We start from the raw sequence: 24160 nt of genomic DNA, 5'->3' as shown, positions 1-24160 counted from the left end.
AAGAAAAAAAGGGAAAAAAGTAATCCTTTACTCCTATACATATATTCACATAAATACATACATAAGATGAAGAATAAATAAATAATCTATAGAATTTATGTACTATTGTATATCGGGGCTTCTCTTCATGCGATTGGTCGAACCGGAGTCTCCCACCTTCTTCAAGCCCCGGATTTTGCCCCCTCCTCAAAAGTTCCCGCCGACGAAGAACCGATGCAAAATGCTTGCTGGCTTGTTATATCGCTTAGATTCGTGGCGCCGGCAACAGACCCCCGGACTATACTTCTCATATGTTTTGTTTTTATTCATGACTCTTCAGACATTTCGTGCTTGCACCATCATTTACATATCATCGGCGAGGGCCCCGTTTGTGCGCGGACCATTCCAACGCAGTGCGATCCCGATAATGTCGAGTGCTTTTGACTGTTGACCACATCAGCGAATCTGGATTTGAAAAGTGACTCCGTTCGGAGGTGGGTCGACTCAACCCCATCTCCATTGGATACTACCCCGAAAAAGACGCTGCATACCAACAACAACAACACCATCGATTTCAGCCAGACCTTCTGGAAGAGCCATCTACATCAACAGCAAGATATGCCAATGTTGTTGCAACAGCCTCCGAGTCATGTGTTGTTGGCCACCCACGAGACAGATCAACCTCTGGACTTTACCATGTCCAAGTTTAAGACGAAAACCACTGTGGCTTCGCAATTGAAACAGTTCAACAACAACATGCATCAAATGATGCTGCTGCAGAACAACGGGTTGTACTTCAATAGAAGCAACAATAACAAGAGCTTCACCAGGGGTAGTTCGCCTGTTTCGAGTAGTTCTGAGGAGGAAGGAGTCGGACCTCCAATGGAGAGTCCGAGATCCAGTCCTGAGAGCCATCCATTGAAACCTGAAGGTAAGTCCTTGTTATTATGGGAGCACTTGAAGATTTTACTGCCAGCTCTTGACGTTTTCGCCACCATCTTATTGCCTCAGAGTCCTCGATTATCACTTTAGAAGTGCGTTTGATGAAGATGACAGCGCTGATGATTTTTGCAATGGGCTAAACGAAAACATTACGTTCAACCAACATCAATCTTCTAAACATTCTTCGTCAAAAATTCCCATTCATCTTGGCCGCACCATTGTTGAGTAAAGTCAGCTTTTAAAAAAATTTGAATAGATTGATATATGCTTTTTGGGTATATGAGAACCGTTCTCCGAAAAGAATTTGAATATGGTTAAAGACCCGAAACGTGAATCCATCTGCATTTTGCAAGGCAACATTCTACCTGCCCATAGAAATTCAAAGACTGTGTTATTACGAGGCATAAAACCACCTCGCATATGCAGGTGTGAACCGGAGATGCACACGACTGCAACGTGAGGGTGAAAAGCAATTTTGGGGCTGGTGAGGACGTTGTAGGTAGGTGAGCCAAAAGGGACAATGATTTTGGGAATTTGACGTGTCAAAAGTAGCAAAAAATGGGGAGAAAGCAAATAAAAAAAAAAAGGAAAACGAACTAGTGCTACATAACATGGCCAGAGTTTCAGACAAACTTATACCCAATTGACCTCACACGATTCTGTATCCAAATGAAATTTTAACCACGCGAAATTGTACCTTTTAAAGCAAACAAAATACCAATCTTTCTTAATTTATTCCTTAATTCTCCCAGAGTTCTTTAATCTCAAAATTGTTTTCTTCATCCCATTATTTTCTTGCCATGTGCATCCTACAGCAAATTTTAGTCCCCGAATATGTATTTAAAGTGAACGTGACAATATGGCGATAATCTGATGTAATATTAATCAGATATTTGTTATGATTCAATATAAGAAAACATTGTAACGATTACTATAAAGTGACATTTCTTTCTTGTTACTTAAGTGGTGGAATGGATCATGTGGTGGAGAGTTTCCTTCGCTCGATGGAGGCTAAATAATAGTACATTCTACACCAAGGTTGTGAACTATATTATTATAACCCGAATGTCAAGTTTAAATCTTGAAGAACGCGGCGCCGAGTGATTTAAAACGTGAGGGCCTTAAGAACCGACGTATATAAATATAGTTTTTTCGAACACTAGATTTTATAAAATTGCACTAAAATAAACTAAATTGAGCATAAATTATATTCGAAACACAAAAAAAAAATCTTTTAATATCACCATATTCTGGTTGGTTGTGTATAGGGACCTAGGGGGCCTAGGTGTAGAGGTAAAAAAATACCTTTTAGGTCTCTCTTTTATGATTAATTTAAACGGAATTTTAAAGACTTGAAAACGACACTTAGAAGCACTTTTCTTCATAAAATTATTGGTATAGTATTTGTAAACATTTTCTCTCTTTGCAAAAGACTCTAAAAGAACATTTCCAGGCTAAACCATAAGCATTGTATAGGTATTATACTTCTTGTCATCTACTAATAAATAATAAAATTAGGACGTTTTGCCCCATCGCTGCTTTTAAGCCCGACTAACTGGGACCATCTCAGCACATGAAGAGCGAAGGCGTAAAATAGAGGCTTCAAGTGTCTTATCATCAGCATGGTTAAACGCTTTTTATCCTTCTGGGTAGTACCGCAATAAATCAAAACGCGGGGCTATGCAAAACACCAGCTTAAAGCTTTTTAATTTGTAGCAAGGCGTAACCTTGATATTACGACCCGATTCCGTGTGGAATTATTACTATGGACTGCCTTAGTAATCTTGGATCTTGGGATTTGTTAAAGTACGTGGTAATGAGTTGTTCTGAGCAGATTCGGCTCAAGAAAAAATCCACTACAAAAACAAAAGACGTGAAATTTCCCAAATTGCGGTCTACGACCATTTTTTTTTGTCCCGTTCAGGGGACACCGTAATTAATAGGTATATTCCCCTGGCCGACCACCAAATTACGTCTCGTTTCGGAGCTACCGAAAGAGATTTGCCCAAATGCCTAAATGACACAGGGACTGTCAAATGATCGTTATTTCATGTGTTTCTAGGAACGGGGTCCGTCGAAGAACATGCACCATGGGTCGAACCCATTTCCGGTCCTTAAAACGCGAGCGCAAATTGCGAAATAACCCATGGGAGAAACACCTGTAACTACCTGTATAATTAGCCCACCACTGAGTCTATAGCTTTTCGGTATGACTATTAGAAATACCGTCGGTGGATGGTATGGTAATTTCAGGTGGGAGAAAACTACTCCACCTGAACAAACATGCGAATCGCGTGCTGGAGGTCGTTCTTTTCGCCTTTCGCATCGAAAATCGTCCTGATTAGCGGAACAGCTGTTTTGCCATTCAAATGTATGCAAAAGTAGTCAAATTAGCCGCTAAATGCGTTGTGTTTGACCACGAGCGTGCTACCGTCGTTAATTTTGTTGCATGTCCATGCCCCAGGGTAGAACTTGATGGGAAAGACGATCTTTGAGGACGTTTATGCTAAACAGGAAGAAGGGCAGGCGCGAAGAAAGCAATTTTTCTTGCGGGAGAGAGATGATAAATGAGGAAATGCGGAGGGAAAGAGACCTGAGATCCACGCAGTCAAGAATGGCTCTTAAGAAGGAAACTTGTGCTAAACGCCCTGTTTGCAAAAACTGAGGACCCTCAGTTCGGGTTTCGGATGAGATAGAAAGTTCTCAAAAAAATCAATGCCAGTTCAGTGTGACTCGTACCACCACGAGATTACTCGCCTTTTCTCTATAATAAATATAATAAAGTTATAGTCAAAATATTCATAATGAATCGTGGAATGCAACCATCGAATAATATACAGGGTGTTTAATTTGAAAAATTTGAGTTACGGGTCCTGGAACAGGAGATCAGCATCAAAATGTACTCGAAATACAAAGTATGATAAATCCTAAAATTACTTCCCATTATCAATAATAACATATAACAAATTTATACTCAAAAAGTTCGCAGTGACCTGTAGAGCGCCACTATCAAACAATACACTGGGTGTTTTGGTTGGTTACGGACCGTTGAACACGAGATCAGTGTGAAAATACCAAGATTCATAAATCCTGAGATTACTCCCCCGTTCTCAATAAGAAATATAACAAATTTATACTGAAAGTATTTGCAATCAATCGTAGAATTCAACCATAAAATTATATACTGGGTGTCTCATTTGAAAATTTTTAAGTTATGAGCCCTTGAGGTTAGACTTGAATGAAAAAATTCCTTTGCCCGTTGGTTCTGGAATGAAAGTACCATCAGTTCCAGTCGTTGCGTTTCATGATAGATGCTCAGAAGTTACAACCATTACCATTATTGGTTCACACTATTAATTTAACTGTGATATTCAAAATTTATAGGATATTACGTCTTACTGAGATAATATTAACATTTCACAATACTAATGGGCAGGTACCTCATATGGTACACGTCAATGCGATCAACCTTCAGCATTCGGCTGAGTCATGTGAACCAAAGAAGGAATGAATTATAATAATGAAATAAATTGGTCGAATTAATGGAGGTTATTAGTTTTCAGTGAGTGACGATAATGGCCATTATTACCTTTCCATTAAAAAAGGCCGAGAATCGTGATTTGCATGTGGGTTTGTGCGGATAATTTCCTTTTATAAGCGATTCTGTGCATTTTTCCTCGATAATCAGCGATAAGCTTAATTAAGATGCGAGTTTCTTTTAATGACACCCCTGACATCTATGGACAAATCCGTCAAATGAGGGTATATTTCTCATCATACGTTAAAAGATCAAAGGCATTTTCCCATGCTAATGACTCGGCGGGCAGGTAGTGCTCTATAGTCGACCAAAATCGAGCGGCTTTTGGTCTGGACAGCCGACAGGCCAAAGTGTGTAAACTCATCCTTGCCCAGGCAATTAACTATAGATATTTTTTACAGATGCCATTGCGACCTCGTCTCCGAATACTCCGACAGAAAAACAATATGGTAAGTTCTCAAAAAGTATTTTCTCCCGCTTTAAAAAACTTTCTTTTTTAGATTAGTTAAGGTTTTTATGGGTCAAAACAATTACATTTTACTGACGGCTATAAATAAAAAGTTTGCACGTTAAAGCCATTTTTTATGAGGGTACAATTAGAGACAAACAACCCTTGCAAGGCTTTGTGGCACATCCTCAAGTCTTATTCTGTTATAAAGCTGGTACCGTACCGCGGCTAAACGGTTTTTGCGTTCATTTACATTATTCTAGAGTTCACATCTCTGTCGTGGTCTCCGATAAGAATTTTTATGTCTCCTGTTTCCTTAACCAGAGAAATTCTCTTACAACGGTCTAGTTCTCAAATAAATTCCTCGAGATAGAAAAAAAAACAGAACTATGTCCGTTTTAATTGATTGTACGAGGCTGGTTTTTTCATTGCCAATAAGACCTGATGAATCTTATTAAAATGCGTTCGTACTTTGTTGGGATGAGAATTTCGAGGAGGAAAGAGAATCGCATTTTTTACATGCGTCTTTTAGGTTTCTGTTAACACCAAACTGAGATACCAAAAGCTTTCGCCTTCTAACGATCGTGGGAAAAAATGGACGAAATAATGAATGGTGGGCAATTATTGTAGTATTTATTGTATGGCAAAAACCCGTTTTGCTTTTATAATATTCATATGTGGCATTTGAAATGACCTTTTTTCTGCCGTCATTATCCGCGGTCTTAATATCTTGGCAATTAGCATATACACTTGCCGGCCACAACCATATGTACACCAGAATATTAGATGTTTGTTATGTGCCCACCTAAAACCGTATTTCGTTCAAAATTCTTATAGATCAAATTAACGACCTGAAATTATAGTTCGCTTGATGAGGCCAATTAATCAAAACTGCGTCTCAGCTAAAGAATGTTATTATTAACTTTTTTTTACCTTGCCCTAGTTGAATCAGACCTCATCAATTGTTTATTACTTATCTAATATGAACAATGTTCAATAACTGAACTGAACATTTATTTCCTTTGTTAACGTACAATTTCAAAAACTTCTGCTCTTGTTAGATCTCTCTTTATTGCCAATGGAAAAATGATTCCTCAGTCGTAATTTCGCGGTTTATGCGTTCTTGCATATTTTCTTGAACCGACGCTTTTGGATTGCGGTAAAAAAATAATAGAATGAAATGCAGCTGAATGATTTCTTGGCACCGAAGAAATTTATTTGGACCTCAGGTAGCAAACCCGTGTTTTCATTAGTCAAAAATACAGGTAGGTAAAAAATGGTCTTTTATAGTCTCAACTTAAGAAACGGAACTTCTAGGAACTTCATGCGAATCCTAGAACCCTGTATAATTTATTGCGCCCTGAAAATGTTTTCCTCGCAGTATTGAGGTTCAAAAACAGCCCCGTTGCATATACAGGGTTGCAGATCGATGGGAGTTGCGAGTACTTTCCCTCTTCGAGTTTCGATAGGCAAAACACTTCGCAAATTTGTCAAGAAATCGAAGTGCCTGACAAAATATCCTAAAGAAATTCTATATAGGAAGTTCTAGAGTTTTTCCGACTCCCGTGAATTTAATAAGTTTCGCTATATTCTAACTTTCTTGGAAACAGCTGAATCTTCAATGGATTACCTAGGATTTCCAAGAGTGATTTTACTTTAAAATTGACAAGTTTCTCTCTTAAGCTACAAGAAAACTCTAGAATTTCCTGTAGATTAGATAAAACAAGAGCATTTTTAGTTCATAGCGCTTTTGTTCTTTTGTGAGTGATTTAAGCAAATAAAGCCAAATAAATTTTTACGCCTCTAGGCAGTGAAATTGGCACTTTATACGCTTTTCGTCTAATGACAAATTTTACATTTTAATAAATATAACTTTTTTGGCCGATCGGTAATGATATGTTTTAACTCACTTTTACTAAGTTGAGCACTACTTGTGTGAAATTTCTCTTTTGTACGTTTAGGGTAATTTTATGCGTAGTTTAAACATACGGAAATGTTGTTTATTAACTACAGCACATTAATTAGATAAATCCATCGCCGCTTTTATCAAAAATCTCCATGTAATTAATCACCAAGAAAATAAATTTAAAATTTGAAATGAAGGTTAGCGGCAGAGCTCACTGATGGCGCCAACGGTTAGACCCCGCGCTAAGCAACCAAGAATACTCTACATGTAAGTAGTCATAAGTAGCATATCCAATTTTTTAAAATAATTTTTAGAACTCAAACCTCACCAAAAGTTTAATACAAGGCGTACCATTTTGAAATGCTCAAGAAATGATTATCTATATACAATTAAGGCACTTCATGGGCAATCCCAACATAATATGTGAGATAGAGTACTTTTCTTGAGTATCACAAAAGAAAGAAGACATCCTGTATGAACTTATCTGCAAATTTCCGAGTCAAAATCTCCCTTTCAATGAACTTTTTGTTCGTTCTATGGGTCTTTCCTTTGTTTCTCCGCCATCTGGCACTTGGAATGATAATTATAACTTAATGTCTCTTGAAGCAGGTAAAAGGCAAGCTGCCCTGAATTGGCGCTGGCAAAATGGCCCCAAGAAACTTAAAAACGCTACCAAGTTACGATGTAATCTGGGGTATTATTTAAAAGAATTTGGTGTATAGTAATCAGCAGCAAAAACTTCTTTGAGGAGAATATGGTACCCAAGTCCGATTAAGATGGCCAATCAATCATTGAGGTAGATCGGCGATGCTGCAGACGATCAATAAAAGTCATTATCTCGGTACCATGCGGCAGAGCTCTCTTATGGGAAATTAGGATATACGTAAATTAATTTTAAGACAAATTTGATGATCGGCTACAAACGATTTATTCTGCTCCCATAGCGCTTTAAATGGGCTGCTCTACACGAAATACTGCCTTTTGATTGCGAGTTTTCGCCTTGGCACGATAAAAGCTTCTAACTACAATTTCATCTCTACAACCCCCCTGAAAATGATCCCTAATTCGTTCTTCTTCGGGTTGCCACAAACACCAATTCCCGAGTTATAGAAAATTTTTAATTAACTCTAAAAGCGTTGATGTGATTCATTGCGAAAACGCCCATTTATTAAGCCAAGTTAGCTAAAACGTAAAGTAGATGCAAGGCGGTATCGATGTGGTACTTAAGCGCGGTACTTACAAAGAGAACAACCAACTTGTATTAATCATATCGCATGCTTTCGAGGAGTAACGTATTCAAAATCACTTGAAATATTGCACACTTTTTCTATAGCGGATTTACGATCTGAAGGCATATCCAACCAACTATGAAATTTATCGACTGATGCTGATAGTACGATCCCCTCGTCGCAACATGTTACCTCGGAAAAAATGACTTTGCACTTGTTCGACACGTCTTAATAACCCCGGGGGCGATTCACCCCTTGCCGAAAAATCTGTTCAAAAATATGTCTTGACAAAATCGCGACAGCCCCTCTGGCTGATTTCCCCTAAAGAAGGGCATTTAAAACCTGTTGCCTGGAAGACACCACCACCCTATAACGTGTGATCTCTTTCAATGAAAATTTTGCCCCCTGGGCACGTTGGGGAGATGGTTTTTTCCGAATTAAATAAGCATGTCTCGGAATTGTGAAGGGCGGAGGACGGTTAGGTTTTCGCTTGTTGGTGCAGATTAGTTCAATTTTTGTGGGTGAAAAAAAAGGGTTTGTAGTCAATTTTCCTTTGAATTTGTTTGAGACAAGGATTTGTTCCTGGAAATCCTGGTCATTCCTTGCCCCCGAGCCATGTTCGAATACTTCTTGGATCGCAAACCGCTGCTCTTTTGATCAGCTCATGTGAATGCTCCGCGATGCCTTGAGACGTTCGCTCAGGAATTTAATTGGAAATTCATATTTCCTTGCCTATTTCCTGTTTCAGGGCCGATTTTTCTCTCGAGTAGGTTTTGCAGTCTGAGGAGTCACAATTCCCTTGGAAGAATCGTTGCCATCCAACGAGATGAGGGTTTTTTTGCATCACGTTAAAGATTTCAATCGCTTTGTGCGGGTTCCAGTGTCCGTTCTCGAGCCAGCCTGGGCCCGATCCCTTGCGCTGCCGCCGCCGCTGATCGGAAACTCAATTACAACCATCCATAAGTAACCCAGGGGCCCTTCCATTTAAGCTGGGGCGTGAGTTTTTCACATTTCCAATGTTGCCAACTATTTAACAAGACAATTCAATTACTGTGGAGACGCGCGTTGCGGCTTCCCCAACAGTTTCCTCAACTTATGGCGGAGTAAATCAAGGTGCAATCGAGAAGCCTTATATTGGAGGGTTAATGCGGTCGGCAATTATTACTTTTCGCACTTGTCTCGTAATTTTTTCTTCCCGAACGGGTCTGGCGGGTAGGGGTGCAGGGTTTTGGGGGTCTGCATTCATTATGCCCTCATTCTTTTTGACAAAGGACCGCTACAATCCCTCAAACATCCAATTAAAGAATTAGAGCCCTTATAACCAAAACAGGTAGTTTCTCGTTTTTAGCATTTCTATATGTTATCGGGAGGAAAATGATTGACGTTTAAATGGGCAGGAGCTCTCATTCTGAAAGAATGCGCATTGTACGAAAAATATGAATTTCATAGAACCATACAAATGGATTTTCGATAAGGCTGCCGTAGATTGTTCTTCTTTTATTAGTCTAAATGGGCAGGTTAATAATTTCCGATAGCGATTGGGTTTTGTGACACACAAATACCAAAAATGTGTAATGTTATCTGGGAATTTTTCTGTGTGTATGCGAGTGCGTTCTCAGAACCGACACTCGCATATATCATGCATCGCAATCAAAGGCAATTAGAATAATACAGTTACCGTATGTAGAATGGATCGAGAATTTTAATACGGTTGTTAAATAGTTAATTAATAATAAAGTAATAAGAGCCTTCTAATAATTAGGTACTGCAATCGCGTTTACAATAAAACATATACAATTTGCTCGAGTCTAACGAAACTGCCGACTTTCGTGCTAAAATTTTCATATAATCCCTGTGCAATTTTATTTTTTTATAAACGCCGCTCGCAATAATGAGAAATTTAATATACATACATACATACATACGTCGGACACGGTGTTTTGCCCATGCAAATCGCAATATTAAAAAGATATCTTTCGCGTTTACCTCGGCTAATTATTACCCGATGCTTATGAATAACGTAATTACGTTTAATTTTACCGGGTAGATTGCACAATTCCCACCAAACCTAAAATCGGTAGTCCATCAAGCACATTATATAAATTAATCTATCCGATCCGTATCGGCCTTTACAAAGGGCACTTTGTACAATTAACCTTAAAGATAGCGGCCTTCCTTTAGTCTCTACCTGCGGGCATGAAGTTGATCTTGAGGTGTATTAATGATTAGTTCGCCCCCTAGTGAGAACCGACTTTACCAGCCCATAATGAAATCATCTCTTAACTATAAATATTGATTTCGATGTTGTTTGTTTCAATGAACGTGCGTCCGATTCAATATTGCCGCCACAGGACCAGCGAAATTTTGGTCCCAAAGAGGTATGCAAATTGGTGTGCTCGCTACGAAACCTATAATTTTCTGCTTGATTTAGGGCAGGTTTTCCGGTCTGAGATCACACCGTTACGATATGGGGATTGTGGGAAGAATAAGCCATCTTTTTTATTATTTTCCTTTTATATTTTTCGCCAAATTATAACCCGGATTAACTATCGGGGGGCTTTCGTGCCGTTCCCCTTTTCCTCCATGGTGTCCCTCATTATGCCCTCATGCAAGTCGTGCAGCAGGTGGTCTCCTTCATCAGTAGCATCTCCTTTCCAGTCGCTATTCCCGGCAGCATGCTGCTCGCCCATGTGCAAATCCGCCATATTGTAGATTCATACTAACCAATGGCGGATCAATGTAATTAAGGAATTTTCGGTACAATTTAGTAAAACGTTGCATGACTAGTACGCAACATGTCATTAACTCCGAAGACCAAATGGGGCTGCATGTCGGGGGCCTCCGCGAAAACTCTCTTCGTAGTGAAAGCAAATCCCGAATTTAAGCCGTAATAGTGGATATTCTTCTTCTTCGTTCTTTTTGTGAAGAAACCGCCGGCGGAACGATTCCGACACCCGAGAGTTAATTTGCGTATCTGACGCAACTCATAGAGAGGGAAAAAACAGTACGGAAATTAACGCTAATTCGATTTTAATGCCCGGTGGATGTGTGACAATCATGGCGTAACACCTACCAACCATTGTAATTTAATATAATTTTTATTTATGTTTATCCAAAGCAACCTGTCGCGGTCGGTGGTCATACGAAACTACGTCAACCGTTTCCACCGTAAGGAAGAACTGCACATGCCGTTGCTGGATGATGATATCCACTCCATCGAACATTCCACGTGGTTCTGGTAGTGATAAATAACCGAAAAATCACCTAAATTGTTGTGAACGAAGCGCAACGACTTCTCCCAGTCCGAAATGCTACAAAATATTATCGAAGAGAGTCAGCTGGATCAGCGGTCCTCAAACTTTTTAGAGAGAGGACTCCGGCGAATCTGTGTACAGGGTGTTCCTTAATGTCTTGTTAATATTTCAGTGCGCGATTCCTCATGTCGTTTTATGTAGAAAAGTTCATACGAACATGTAACCGCAACGGCCGAAATTTTTAGCTGCAGGATGTTGGAAATGTTGCTGTTCAAATCGTTATTTTTAAATTTCTCAGAAAGTACTTCAGATATTACATTCAATTTTGATGTGTATTCATAAGACATAAAACCCCGTAGTTTGCCGCGAAAAGTGATTCTATCGCTCAAACGGTGGCGTCCCCGCATACAAGGCGTGGATATTATTAACGCACGAAGCGGTACGCCACTGACAACGTTTGACGCGAAGATTTTTTCTGACTAGGCTGGTCACTTCTACACGAAAAAGGTCTCCTACGATTTTCTCGTCAAATGAGCCGTCCTTCGTTGACAGAATAAAAATGGCCTTAATTAATTTGTTTATTTTAAAAGTTATAATTTTAAAATAAAGATTATACAGGGTGGTATATATCGGTGTATCGACAGACTTTTAGCGACAGGAGCACCAGCTCTTAAGATTCCCCCCTGAATTCGGAGGATCGCAAACGTACTTCGCAAAGGTTTTCGATAAATATTCCGGTTCGGACTTACCTTCGTGAGGGTGAGGCGGAACACTGATAGAGGGGATAGTTCTTTGTCTCTTTCGGCAGTAATCGCAATGAGTGCATATAGAGAGAGGCAGTGACATAAAACTATTAGCCGAGCGTGAGTAGCACTGGTAATCAACCACACGAGTTGTGGTAAAGATGTCGAGAATTCGAAATACACAGTTGTAGTGCTCTTGAAAACCACGTGGAATATCAAAAGGTGAAAAAGGAATGTAGGAAACACAGGAGCAAAAAAGACAGTATTAAAGTGTCCCAAACAGAATATCAACGGTCCCCCCATGACCACAATATCGGACAAGAGGGGAAAACACTCCGTGATGCAAGACAGGGTGATACTTAATGGTTGGCTGTAGTTCGAAGGGCGCATTCCTGAATTAAATTCAATTACAAAGATTCATGTAAACATGCGTTCTAGAAAGTCTGGTTTTCAACATACGTGATGTCAAAACAAAAAAAAAGTATTGGTTTTTTTATTAATATCTTTAAAATCATTTTATCGGTTTCATTGAAATTTGGCTCTGTTGTTCATTATAATAAGACGCTACGTTAGCACTAACTAAATGATAAATGTAGGTTTCAGTGGCATTCCCAGGGACAGTCTTACGAATAATATTGACAAAACAATGTACGCCACTGGCGTTTTAAGTTTTGTATTTTCTCGGATTAGTAGCCAAAAGTGCAACTGTTTCTTCTTTCGTTATTATTTCGTATCTTACTTCGTTTTCGAGGAAAAAAATAAAAAAAACTTTTTAGTATATCGAAAAAGTATTAAAATAAAATCAGGTTAACTTTGCTCTACGCCATCTCCACAATATAATAAACAAAAAGCAGTAACAATTTAACAGAATATTCATAAAAAATGTTGGAAATGACCACCTTCCGCTTCTATACGGGCTGTTGCTATTTTTCACATTGAGTTTGAAATTAATACAAAATCAATATATATTTTTTTAGCTTTGACACTCTGTATCTTGAAAACCAGACTTTCTATGACACATGTTTACATGAACTTTTTTATTCGAATTTAGTTCAGAAATGCGGCCTTGCAACTACGGCCTATCATAAGCAACATACTGTATGTTTTAGAGTTTATTATAACAGATCTTTTCCATACAGAAATGTCCATGGCGTACCACTTTTTGCGTTAATAAAGTCGCAAACCGTATTCGCAGATAAATCTGTGGTATCTAAAGTACCCGTAGAGTAGGAGGACTTTAACTTTTTGAGAAATTTAAAAATAATAATTTTAAAAGAAAAAGTTCAAAACAGTAGCTACGATTTTGGGCCATTGCTGACATACGTTTATATGAACTTATTTTCTCATAGAGTGATTGTAGAATCACATCTTGAAAAGTTAGCAGAACATTAAGGAACACTCTATGTAAAACTATGGCTGAATCGCATACAAAATTTTATACGAAAGTCATATTAATAAAATAACTTGTTGATTTTTTTAATTTTTATGAACACTTTAAATTATCAAATAAAAAATACAAATAGATACTAATAAACGCAAATATTTAATGTGATTGATGTGCTTGTTCTTTAGATCTCTCCATTATTTTATTTATTTTTGGTTCCTACTTAAAAGCACCAATAGTTGAAAATCTTTCAAATGTTGCAATTTTGAACGTTTTTTTAATTTTATATCTTTCAATCTGGACACATTTTGTTTATAAACATAAGTTGTTCCAGAAATATAAGTAATTTTTTATCAAAATGTCTAATATTGCTATACTCATTTTTTGGCAATAAAAAATGAAATTGAATTAAATTTTCATTTTAAAATAAAGGATTTAAAGTATTGTTAGATCACAAATCTACCAATTGTAATTGTATACTCATCTTAACTTCATCAGAATCTGCTTCAAATCGATCGTGGACCAAAGCGAACATTTTTCCATATTGACAAAAACTTTTAAACCGCATATAAAGCTCATTTTTTCTAAAAATGCAAAATTTGGAATGCAACTTTGAGCTTACTTTACATATTTTTTGCAAATTTTCGCAGGACTGAAAATGTGAAACTTTTTTTATTGAAAATATTGCTTGAAAAGAAGTAATTTTGTTTGAAATGATTTAATATAGAAAGAGTTCATGTACAAGTTTTTCTTATAAGTTTACGTTAAGATATTTAGTAATATCAGTCGACAATGTTGGGTGCCACAATCTTATGGGATCTGAAAATTCTGAAACTGGCCTTAGTTCTTCGATAAAAATTATATCAATTTCGTTTCATAACTCAAAAAACCGTTTTAGCACTTTTCCGTGGCTCTATCTTCGCCCTTCGGTGGGGTGCAATAAATCACGATACTCTGATTTGACATGATCAAGAAAACTGTCTATGATTGAATTCAGCTTTTTTTTGATAAAACTTACTAAAGAAACGACGCTAGACATCACGCGCATTCAACTAAACATTTTTCCACATAAAGTTTGTTAATTGAAATATTTTCGATATTCTTTTATACAAAGTGTTATTGGATAAGGGTGCGATATTTCACGGGGTGAAATTTTAAGTAGCTTTAAGATGGAATGTTTTAATAAATACATGCCTTACCTCGTTTTGTTTTCTAAGCACAGGGCATCAAAGCTGAAAAAATAAATCACATATTCTTTTACTAGTGATGATTTTACGAAATTTCGTTCCACAGGTTTTTTAGAATGAGAAAGTCATATTTATCAACGATTTGTACCACATCGTATGTCACTTTTGAACAGAAAAATCCTTTTCTCTATCTTGCCCATTAAAAAAACCATATTACTGTTGCTAGAAGCAACAGTTGCTGAGAACCACGCATCTAAAGGTGATCATGTATGCTAATTTTCCAAAACTTACTATTTTACTTCTTGTTCGAAGAAAATAACAAAAAACGACAAACAATTACAATAATTTGCTTCAGACTTACAGATTAAATTTATAAGTATCAGTTTGCTTCAAATTATCTTTTTTCCGAGCCTACTTTTACTATATATTTTCTTTCGGAAACGCATCGGACAAATATTGAAAGTGTCCTAACAGTCGCTTGTGGTGCATTCTAGAGTATACAACTAAATCGTCGATGAATTTGAACGTGTCACCCCAAAAAACCGCCGGATACGAAATTTCGTCACACTAGTTGGAAGAGATCGAAAGATATCAAAAAATATGTGATTTATTTTTCAACTTTGATGCCCCGTGTCCTGAAAACTAAGCGAGCTAAAACACGTGTATATCAAAACTTTCCAACTAAAAACTAATTGAAAAATCAGCCGGTGAGACATCGGACACTTATTCAATAACACCCTGTATGAGATTAAAATTTAATATAAGGAAGAATCGTGAATTTTTTTGTATCAAGGGCGGAGTCCCAGGCTAGCTCATCCGGAGGCTCTTCCAGCAAGAGACGTAAACCAGCTCGGCAAGGAAAAAAATGAGTTCGGTTCCAACTTCCCTCGTTTCCAACGTGAATATAAGCAAGTTGACATTGCATACAGCAGATGTGAAGTAAAAACAAAGGATGATTGCCTTTTACCTGATGTTATGACTGCCTGTATCGTGTCCAATTTTAAAATATGAAAATTATATTCTTGAAGAGATATAAATATTCATGCAACAACGCATAGGATCCCCATGCCATCTAAACACATATTTAAATTTTAAAATGATTTAATGGCCTTTCATTTTAATCTTTAATAACTAAGTCTGCTTTATTTGCATATCCTCGGATATTAGCATTTCTGATTAAGCAGTGGTAATAATTAGTTTTTTCGCCGTTTCCGATGGAGGCTTCGGGCCATTTTCTGTCGTTAAAGTCAGGAATAAATAATCTGCCTGACAAGTACCTCTCCGGAAAATACCGCTTTACGGAGCGTTGACGTTGAAATAAGAATTTTCGGGAAATTAAACCGTGAAGAATTATATTTAATTCCGACCATTTCCGTCTCTAACGAGTCGTTCAACAAATGCCCAGATAGTCATCGATTATAACAGTGTCTAAATAGTAAAAAGTAGGCGTAAATGACAATAGTCAACTAGGCGTGAGGTACTACTGGTATAATGCACCACCGTATAGATTAGAGGAGTTTTTGCATTAGGGAAAACAATCTTTCAATCAGAAATGCGGAAAGCAAAACAACAACTTCCGTACGCTTTTCTAATAGAAATCGGATTTTCCTTCAATTTTTCTTACCATTATGCCGCTGAATGGCACTAACCAGACGGGGGAAATTTTCTGAAATTTCAATTCGAAATTGAAAAGAATTCGGGATATTGGCAACTTGCACCAGAAGAGCCGCAACGAGGCTCGACGTTTAGAGAGAAGGGAAAAATGCAATTTCACCCTAATTTCTTCAATCAAAACAGCATCACGACGCTCCAAATAATTTTTCGATACAACAAGCTGCGCAAACTCCTTAGCTCAACAGGGGATTTACTGGAAAACTCTAAATGTACCAAATCTTTGATATTCATCTCGACAAATCATTTCAATCGCACCAGATAGAATCGCCCCATGCACTCTCGATCCTAAAAAAGCAAAGACCAAAATGGCTAAATCAATGATTGCATTTATGGAGGGAATGAATATCTATTTTACGAATAAAAGAAGAGAGATAACCTCTTTGACCCACGCATTTGCAGCTAAATTGGTTTTTTTCGGGGGTTTGATTACGCCAATATTTCCCTAAGTATGGGTCGAGTTGAGGCGGGTCAGTTGACGCGTTTAAGGGGGGGTTCGGAGGATCTGATTTCGGGAAGATTGCATTTTGGGTTATGCCGAAAGAGGGAGAAATGAAATTGTTTAGTTGATATTAATTTAGAGTTAACGAAATGTAAAATTTCAACTGGAAACTCGAAAATTAGATAGGATTTCCATGTATTTGCAGGATAGATCGTCGTAGAAGTCGTTTTTCTTCACTGAGAAATGCGTAAATGTGGCAGTAAAAAGCTATAAAAAACATTTTTAAGGTAGGCACTTTTAGATTGTAAAGTAGTGAATTTGTTGCGTACTAAATTAAGTTATTTGCACAATTATTTGTATCGTTTAAAAGACCAATTTTCCATTGAATCGAGGTAAAACATTGCGGAACCGCCACAAAAGTATCCTCGTTAGCCTCCAAAATTCATCAATTAAAAACTAAATTTTGGAAAATTTTCGCTCCTGAAATTCAACGACTTACTTAATAATCTTTGCTGTAATTATAGCCCTAAATAGCCTCAAAAGCTCGCAAAATTTTCGCTTCGATTATGCACAAAATAACGTGGAACCACGCTTCCTCTAAGGACCACTATCGATGATATTCAAATTTGTTTAAATGTTACGCGAAAAGTCCTGAATTCGTTGCATAGGCAAATGATCATGGTCAATTTTGTTGTAGTGAGAGTCCTTGAGAAGGGACTTTCAATAAAGGACATATTTTTTTCATTGCAGACACCGCACTTTTTCGATAACTGAATTCTGTTAAAACAAGTTTCCAGTCTGAGGTTCAAAAATGCCAAATAAATTAAGTCCCAATACAAGCAGTCATACACTCCAAACGAAACCTTTTAGGTCCCCATTTTTTCCCATTTTTCCCCTCAAATTCAATGTATAAACACTACCAAAGTTAGCTACTGAAATATCAATGATGAGACCTGAAAAACGCGAATAAATCATTGATAGCTCATAATTTCATCAATATTAGTGCCAAATTCCAATACCATTCCCAATAACTGATCAGTTTTTAAGTCTGAAATTTTGCCTCGAAACTCTTACGGATATACCCAAAAAAGTAACCGTTACTCTCTTCTTTGTCATACTGGAAAATCCGTTAAAACCAGAACAATATTGCCTTTTTATGTAATACCTTGAAAATCCTTTATTATATACTTCTAGAAGAAGCCGTTGCAACCAAATGTCTTTCGCTATATAAACATATACACATCGATAAAGTACATACAAACGGTTTCTTTTTTGAGTGTAAATGATCTTCCTTTATACTTTCCAACGAACTTCTTTCTTCGTCAGTGTAACGGTTAAAAAAATTTATATCAAAGATCCCTTCATTGATTAGACAATGAAGCTTAAAAAACCCCCTTAAAATTCGTGAGAACTTCTCTCTACTTTTTCCACGAAATTGCGCGAAATTTCATGAGAAATTCCGTTACTACCCAAAATTGGGGTCAAATCGTGCGTTTTTTAAGCGAATCTAGCATTTTGCACCCTTCCTGAAACCTACATATATCCACGGCAAGGGACAATACAAGGTGTATATAAGATTGAATAGATTTTCACCCCAGTCTTTTTTTACGTTTTGGGGGTAAAAAACGATTTCTTTGTGTAAAAAAAAAATGAAGAAATGGGGTGAAAAAATTGGGGTCAGAGCTGATGATTTCAAAAGGAGGATGCATTTATAATTTCGCTTGGTACCGAGAACGTGGGAATATGTACATTGCGGATTTATCATCCCTTTTTGCAGCATATGGAAGTTTCAAAAAGATAAATGACCATGTTTGAGGAACTTAATAAGCCGCATACACGAAGGAGTTTAAACAACTTCTAAGAACTCGCATATGGCGTACATACAGTAGCCAGGACCACCATTTTAAAGTTGCAAACCACGTTATTAACCCTTTCGAACTCGCTATATAATTTATGCAAAATCGCCTTTCATTGGTCGAAAACGTTCCAATCGAAATAAAAAAATATCGTAACAATAGAGGAGAGACGTTTGTTTGAGCACGCGATTCGAAAAGGGTTCCGAAGGCCCTTTTGAAGCGGCGCGCTGGCAACTGTGTTTACAATAGAATCCTTCGTAAGTAGCAGCACGTTTGCAACATATATCATGTTCAAACTAATATAAAAATATTATTTCAATGGGGTCGGGATTTTAAAGTGATGCCCTATGGGGTTTAAGGGGTGTTTTAACGGATTTATAACGGCGTGTGGCTATAGTGAAACTGAAAAAAATGATAATTTCAAAAAAGTGACGTTCTGCTAAAGAGATAAATTTGTCGCATGCTAGATGACGTCAGTTACTGATAATAATATTTTTTATAAGGAATACTGGCGTTATCTGTGACTATATTAATACTGCGATTATATTCGCAATAGTAATATATGGATTTTGGGTTGCAGAACTGATGTATCGACCTTTCCCTTTTAATGCGAAGTTAATGAATCAACCTAAACTACGTGAAAACATATTAAACCATAACTCATCTTCCTGTTAATTTCAGAAAGTGGCCTTTAATACATTCAGATTCATGATTTTAAGACATTTCCTTATACGCGAGCGAGAAGAATTCATGAAAGACTTTTGCATCTATCTCCTTTTCAGGCTTAACTTAATCCGGTTCTGTCTTGCATTAACATACATCTAAGATTAAATTTCACACACGTCTATTAAAACCATCTGTGTGTGCGTGTATGGCGTAGCAGTATTGGTACACTTATCACGACCAATTAAATATGGTAAAGAGAGCCACGCCCTTACCTCTGCCAGTATAAAAAAATGGAAAAACTTTCTCGCAGTTTATTCGCTTAGATTCTAAATTTATTCAAATGATTGCAAACTGTTCGGAATTTATGGGCTTCGAGAGGTTTATGCGATGCATTTTAATCAAGAATTACAGACACTTGTCAATAGCTGAAGGAGAAACTGTTCGGAGATTATTGTGTTCCACACACGTCCGACACACGTCAGAGACGCATTATGTGCGAAACCCTATGCACCACATGTATAGGATTTTTTACAGTTTGGAGACATGTGGTCTATTGTCTGGCAACGTTCCTACCTGGGGCGAAATCAACCCTTAATGGCGGGCTCAGCCCTCAGCTTTCAACCCCATTTTGCACACCATCAGCTGGGTATTTGCCAAGTAATCGTGAGGTTTTTACGCGTCTAAACAGATAACGGTTACTTTACAGTTTACAGTACCCAAATCGCTTAATTGCCTATCAATAAGTGCAGAGAAAAAAGTGTACAGCTCGCCTTTATCGGTCTTTTTTTAGGGAGATCTCTTCATAAAGTCCACGATTGTTGCTCATTTTCATAATTGTTCTCATCAAATGTTCGTCTTATTCGATTAATTTTTTCCCGGTTTGTCGCTTTATTCCGCTAAATTGATTTCGTGCCCCATTACGGTTTTTGTTTCACAATGCCTTTTCGGAGATTGAAAAATCTCTTTTTGTAGCTGGGCGGTCCTATGTGTGGCATTGCCACACAAGAGGATGTCGAATAGATACTGAAATTAATTCAAAGTGACAACGCCGCTCAATCTTTCAGTGACGTCAATCACATACATATACCAATTTCCAGAATTTCTGCGTTTTGTATATTTCGTTACGAGGGCAGAAACCTCCCCCAGAAACATGGGTCTTCCTTCGAGCGAAAATCAATTTCAATTACACTCTTACCTTCCAATGTTTGCAAACCTCGGAGCTCTGCTCGTTCGAAATTAAGCCCTACACAAAATATAATTGTCCCGAGGGCGATTTTTACCCTTTGGTACGGAAGTGGGACAAAAAAGGCAAATACCGAGGAGCTCGTTTAAGGGCGGTCGTGTGCTCGGCTTGTACCCTCTGGCAGATCTTATTATTACTGCCTTAAGGTGCGTTTTCAGCATTAATACAGTCAGGAACCTTCTCCCACTTTAGAACTAGAAAACCAGCCCCTTGAAAATATACATGTAAAACGTGTCAATTTTGCAGGTTGCGCGCATGCACCGCGCCTCGTGCTTTTACATAATATCGATAAAAGATATAATGGGCGTGATAACGCAGGCGCAACATGCAAAACACCCCGTTCTCACCCCTTTAAATCTGCATACGACGCCCGCGGTGACGCCTTCCAGGGCGTCTGTTTAAACTTGCGATGTAAAACCACGTTTTGACGCCATTTTCTTTTGATGTGCGTCCATCAGTTCATCTCTTTGTGTTTTATGGGCCTTCTCGGATTTATGGGTCTTGGAGAAAGGGTCGGATTGAGGAGTTCGTTGCGAAACTAGCTTTATTTTGGAGGGACGGGTGTAGGTAAAGACAGAGAGCGAAGGTTGGGATAGATGGAAATGTACCATATAAGTTTGAAGAATTTTCTGAGAAAACCCTCTATTGACGAAAATCGTCACTTTCTTGACAGCTAAAAAGCTGGTGTTTTAAATGCGTCCATCTCGCAGTTTTCTTGATAACTGGACTTGATTGGTTAAGTTTACATCGTGCAAAGTTTTTAAGTTCACCCTTTTCTGTGCATCTGCTCTAGTAATCAATTGTTTGTTTCAATCCAGTTGTCATTTTATAAGCAGTGCCGTGCCAAGCTTGATCACAATTTATATCACCTTTTTACACTTGTTGAATAATGTCACGTTATATACCTCCCTCATTCCAGAAATAGACAGTACGATTATATTAAAATTAGTTGTGTATATCCCGAACTTTCCCTCTTATAATCCAAAGCAGAACTCGACCAAATAACGTATGTTTGCTCATTTCCTTCTTTGACCTTCTCCTTTCATCGAAATTATGCCCTTTAACCTGCGAACACGAATTTTTAACCAAATAAAATCGCCATTGTAAACAGGGGTGGCTAACTCCCTCATCCGTCTGATTTCTGTCCGAGATGCATCCGCAATTTATTTAGGGCCCCTTTCGAATCGAATCAGCAGTCTTCAAAGGAAACTCGGGCTCTCTCCTCGAAAATAGCCCCCATTTTACTTTTATTTAACCAGGTTTTTATCTCCGCCGAATCGCATATCGCCGCTAGCCGGACGCTGGATTCCTGACTACTAACTTTCGGGAAATTGAAGATTAAAGGTCGCTTTTACTGCTTTTATACGAGAAGAATGAGATAAACTTGAAAGTCTCAAGTCATGATAGATTTGCATATTAAGATGAGTCAGTCACCCCTACACAACGAATATTTCCTGCAAAGGTTGAAATAAAAGAAATAAGAGGAAGGAGGGGTGGGGAGTATAGACGGGTCGCCGTGCTAACTAGGGTCGCCTTTAATCAATATCCCCCCCAGTCCCGCCCCTGGCTGGAAATCACGCAGCATCCAGGATGTTAGTGCCACAACAAATAATTTCCAGAGAATGAGGTTCTTAACCTTTGTGCCTCGGAAAAGTTTATGTTGTGTTTGTGTGTAGTAAAAGCCGACCTTCACAACGGGCCGAGACACTAGTTCCTTTTATTGCTCATGTGCCAACTTTTGCTCCACTTATACCTACTATCGACTTTCTTCCCCATGATTTCAACCTTATGCAATTTACCATTAGATAGCATGTCTTTAGATGTATAATTATTTAATTATCGTATGCAGCTGACGGTACACACCGCGATTATTTTGATTATAGTGCATTGCTACTGAATAAATTACAAATGGACGAAAATGGCGGATGAGCATCCATTCGTGCTCGAAATCCCTAGTCATGAAGGGAAATTTCAATAATCTATGTAAATTACGTCAAAACAGCGCAAATCACTGTAATCAGCCTGTCTCCAGTCCGGGCCTAATGACGTGTAACATCTAAATATCCCCTCAACAAAAAACAAATGGAATTAACTTTAATGTCTTGCCGAGATGTGTCATGGCGTTTAGATCTTTGTGCTTCAGGTTTTAACTCGAGAAAAAAATGAGCCCCATTTGCTGCTACCTAAAAAGTTTCTGTTATGTAAAAGCTGTTATTAGTGCAGGGAATAATTGCATGGATTCTCGCTACTGAATTTGGACGAGGGTCTCGGTGTCCATCGGTGATTAAGGTTCTATAAAAGTGGGATATCGGGGATTTGTCAATATAGGAAAATTCCCACATTTTCGATATTCAAGCGTGACCTTAAAATGTATGCCCTTTTTTTCAGAAAAACTATGGATGAACACTCAGGAAATCACCCCCTGGAGACACGATTCCCACATTTCTCAATATTCAAGTTTGACCTTAAAATGGATGCCCTTTTTTTTCAGAAAAACTATGGATGAACACTCAAGAAATCACCCCCTGGAGACACGACGCCCAACAGCAATCCCTAGAAGAATCCAAAGCAGCCCTACAATCCAGACTCGGAGTCTCACCCAGTAAGTTTTGTGCCATCTACCTGTTGGGGTCCAACATAAAGCCCAAAACACTCCTTAGTAACCAAATTTTGAGTATTTCACATATCGTCACAATTTTAAACCATTCTTATATATAGTTTTCTGTGACGCAATGAAGATACTTAGGAGATATTAAAATATACAGGGTCAATATGTGTACATAAGAATACTCTTAGACAAGGTTTCTCACATGACAGAATTAACATGAGACAGCCCAAATCGAAAGAATTATATGTTGATGATCTAGACGTGTTCAAAGGGATGAATTTAAATACCTTCCAACCTATTTACCTACGCATCACTTACCTGTCGTCGCGTGTCTTTTATTATTAATACTGGATGTTTAGTCAATTCAGAAGGAAAATAAATCTCGCCCGATACGGGGGACCGAAACCTGCTAAACTCATTCGACACCCCGTTTAAAGGCTTTTTCTTAATGCAGAGGGCTCCCCATTTTAAACCTTCTCAAGTGGGGTAGTAAAACAGTCAATCTTTATCGTGTTGCCACGTTCCGGCGTCCATTTGTCCCTCGATTTAGGGCTGATTGCCCTTCCTCCGCGAGCACCCGCCCTTTGCGACACTTTCTCTTATTTAAATTGAATTATACTTCAGTTAAAAGGTTCCTCGTGAGAAGGGGAAGTCCGTCTTTTAGGGGGTTTCTTAGTGAAGTTTGATGGAGTTTCAGAAAATACACTTTGGAGTTTCCGTTCATGGAAGAATCAGGACAGATGGAACTATCAGACTTTCAGAGACAATTGTCTCTACAGAAACGGGTTCCCATGAAGTTGATTTGCCATGAACTGCATAGGAATCAAAATTTTCAAATTCATCTCGGGGTTCCCATCTTGAGGGAAAGGAGATGAGAGAAAGGAAAGGACACAGAAATGTCATCAAAAACTGTGAAAGAAGGAACATGTTTTAAGGGCCACAGTAGATCACACGTGGCAAGAAACTAGAAGGTGGAATGTACGAATTGTCGTGGAAACACTCGTTTTAAATGTAGGACGATAAGACGTTGAACGGAAAACTTCCTAAACCATTTCAGTGTACCA

At 38.1% G+C, this 24160-nt stretch overlaps 1 protein-coding gene across 3 annotated transcripts in view; it reads left to right on the top strand.

Moving 5' to 3' along the window:
• The first annotated feature begins 240 nt into the window (after nucleotides 1–240).
• LOC136343805 (POU domain protein 2-like) overlaps nucleotides 241–24160 on the top strand; it is a 42818-nt gene continuing 18898 nt past the window's right edge. The window contains exons 1-3 of one of the 3 annotated variants that reach the window (XM_066290773.1): nucleotides 241–910; nucleotides 4861–4908; nucleotides 22980–23090. In XM_066290773.1, the coding sequence (XP_066146870.1) occupies nucleotides 598–910; nucleotides 4861–4908; nucleotides 22980–23090 (472 nt within the window). In that variant the 5' untranslated portion in view covers nucleotides 241–597. The remainder of the gene's footprint in view (nucleotides 911–4860; nucleotides 4909–22979; nucleotides 23091–24160) is intronic. The other 2 variants (XM_066290774.1, XM_066290775.1) reach the window with 2 other exon arrangements.

Source organism: Euwallacea fornicatus, chromosome 15, assembly GCF_040115645.1.
Source record: "Euwallacea fornicatus isolate EFF26 chromosome 15, ASM4011564v1, whole genome shotgun sequence".
NCBI lineage: Eukaryota > Metazoa > Arthropoda > Insecta > Coleoptera > Curculionidae > Euwallacea > Euwallacea fornicatus.
Note: the sequence above shows the minus strand (reverse complement) of the source record. Positions and strands in the feature narration are given on the sequence as shown.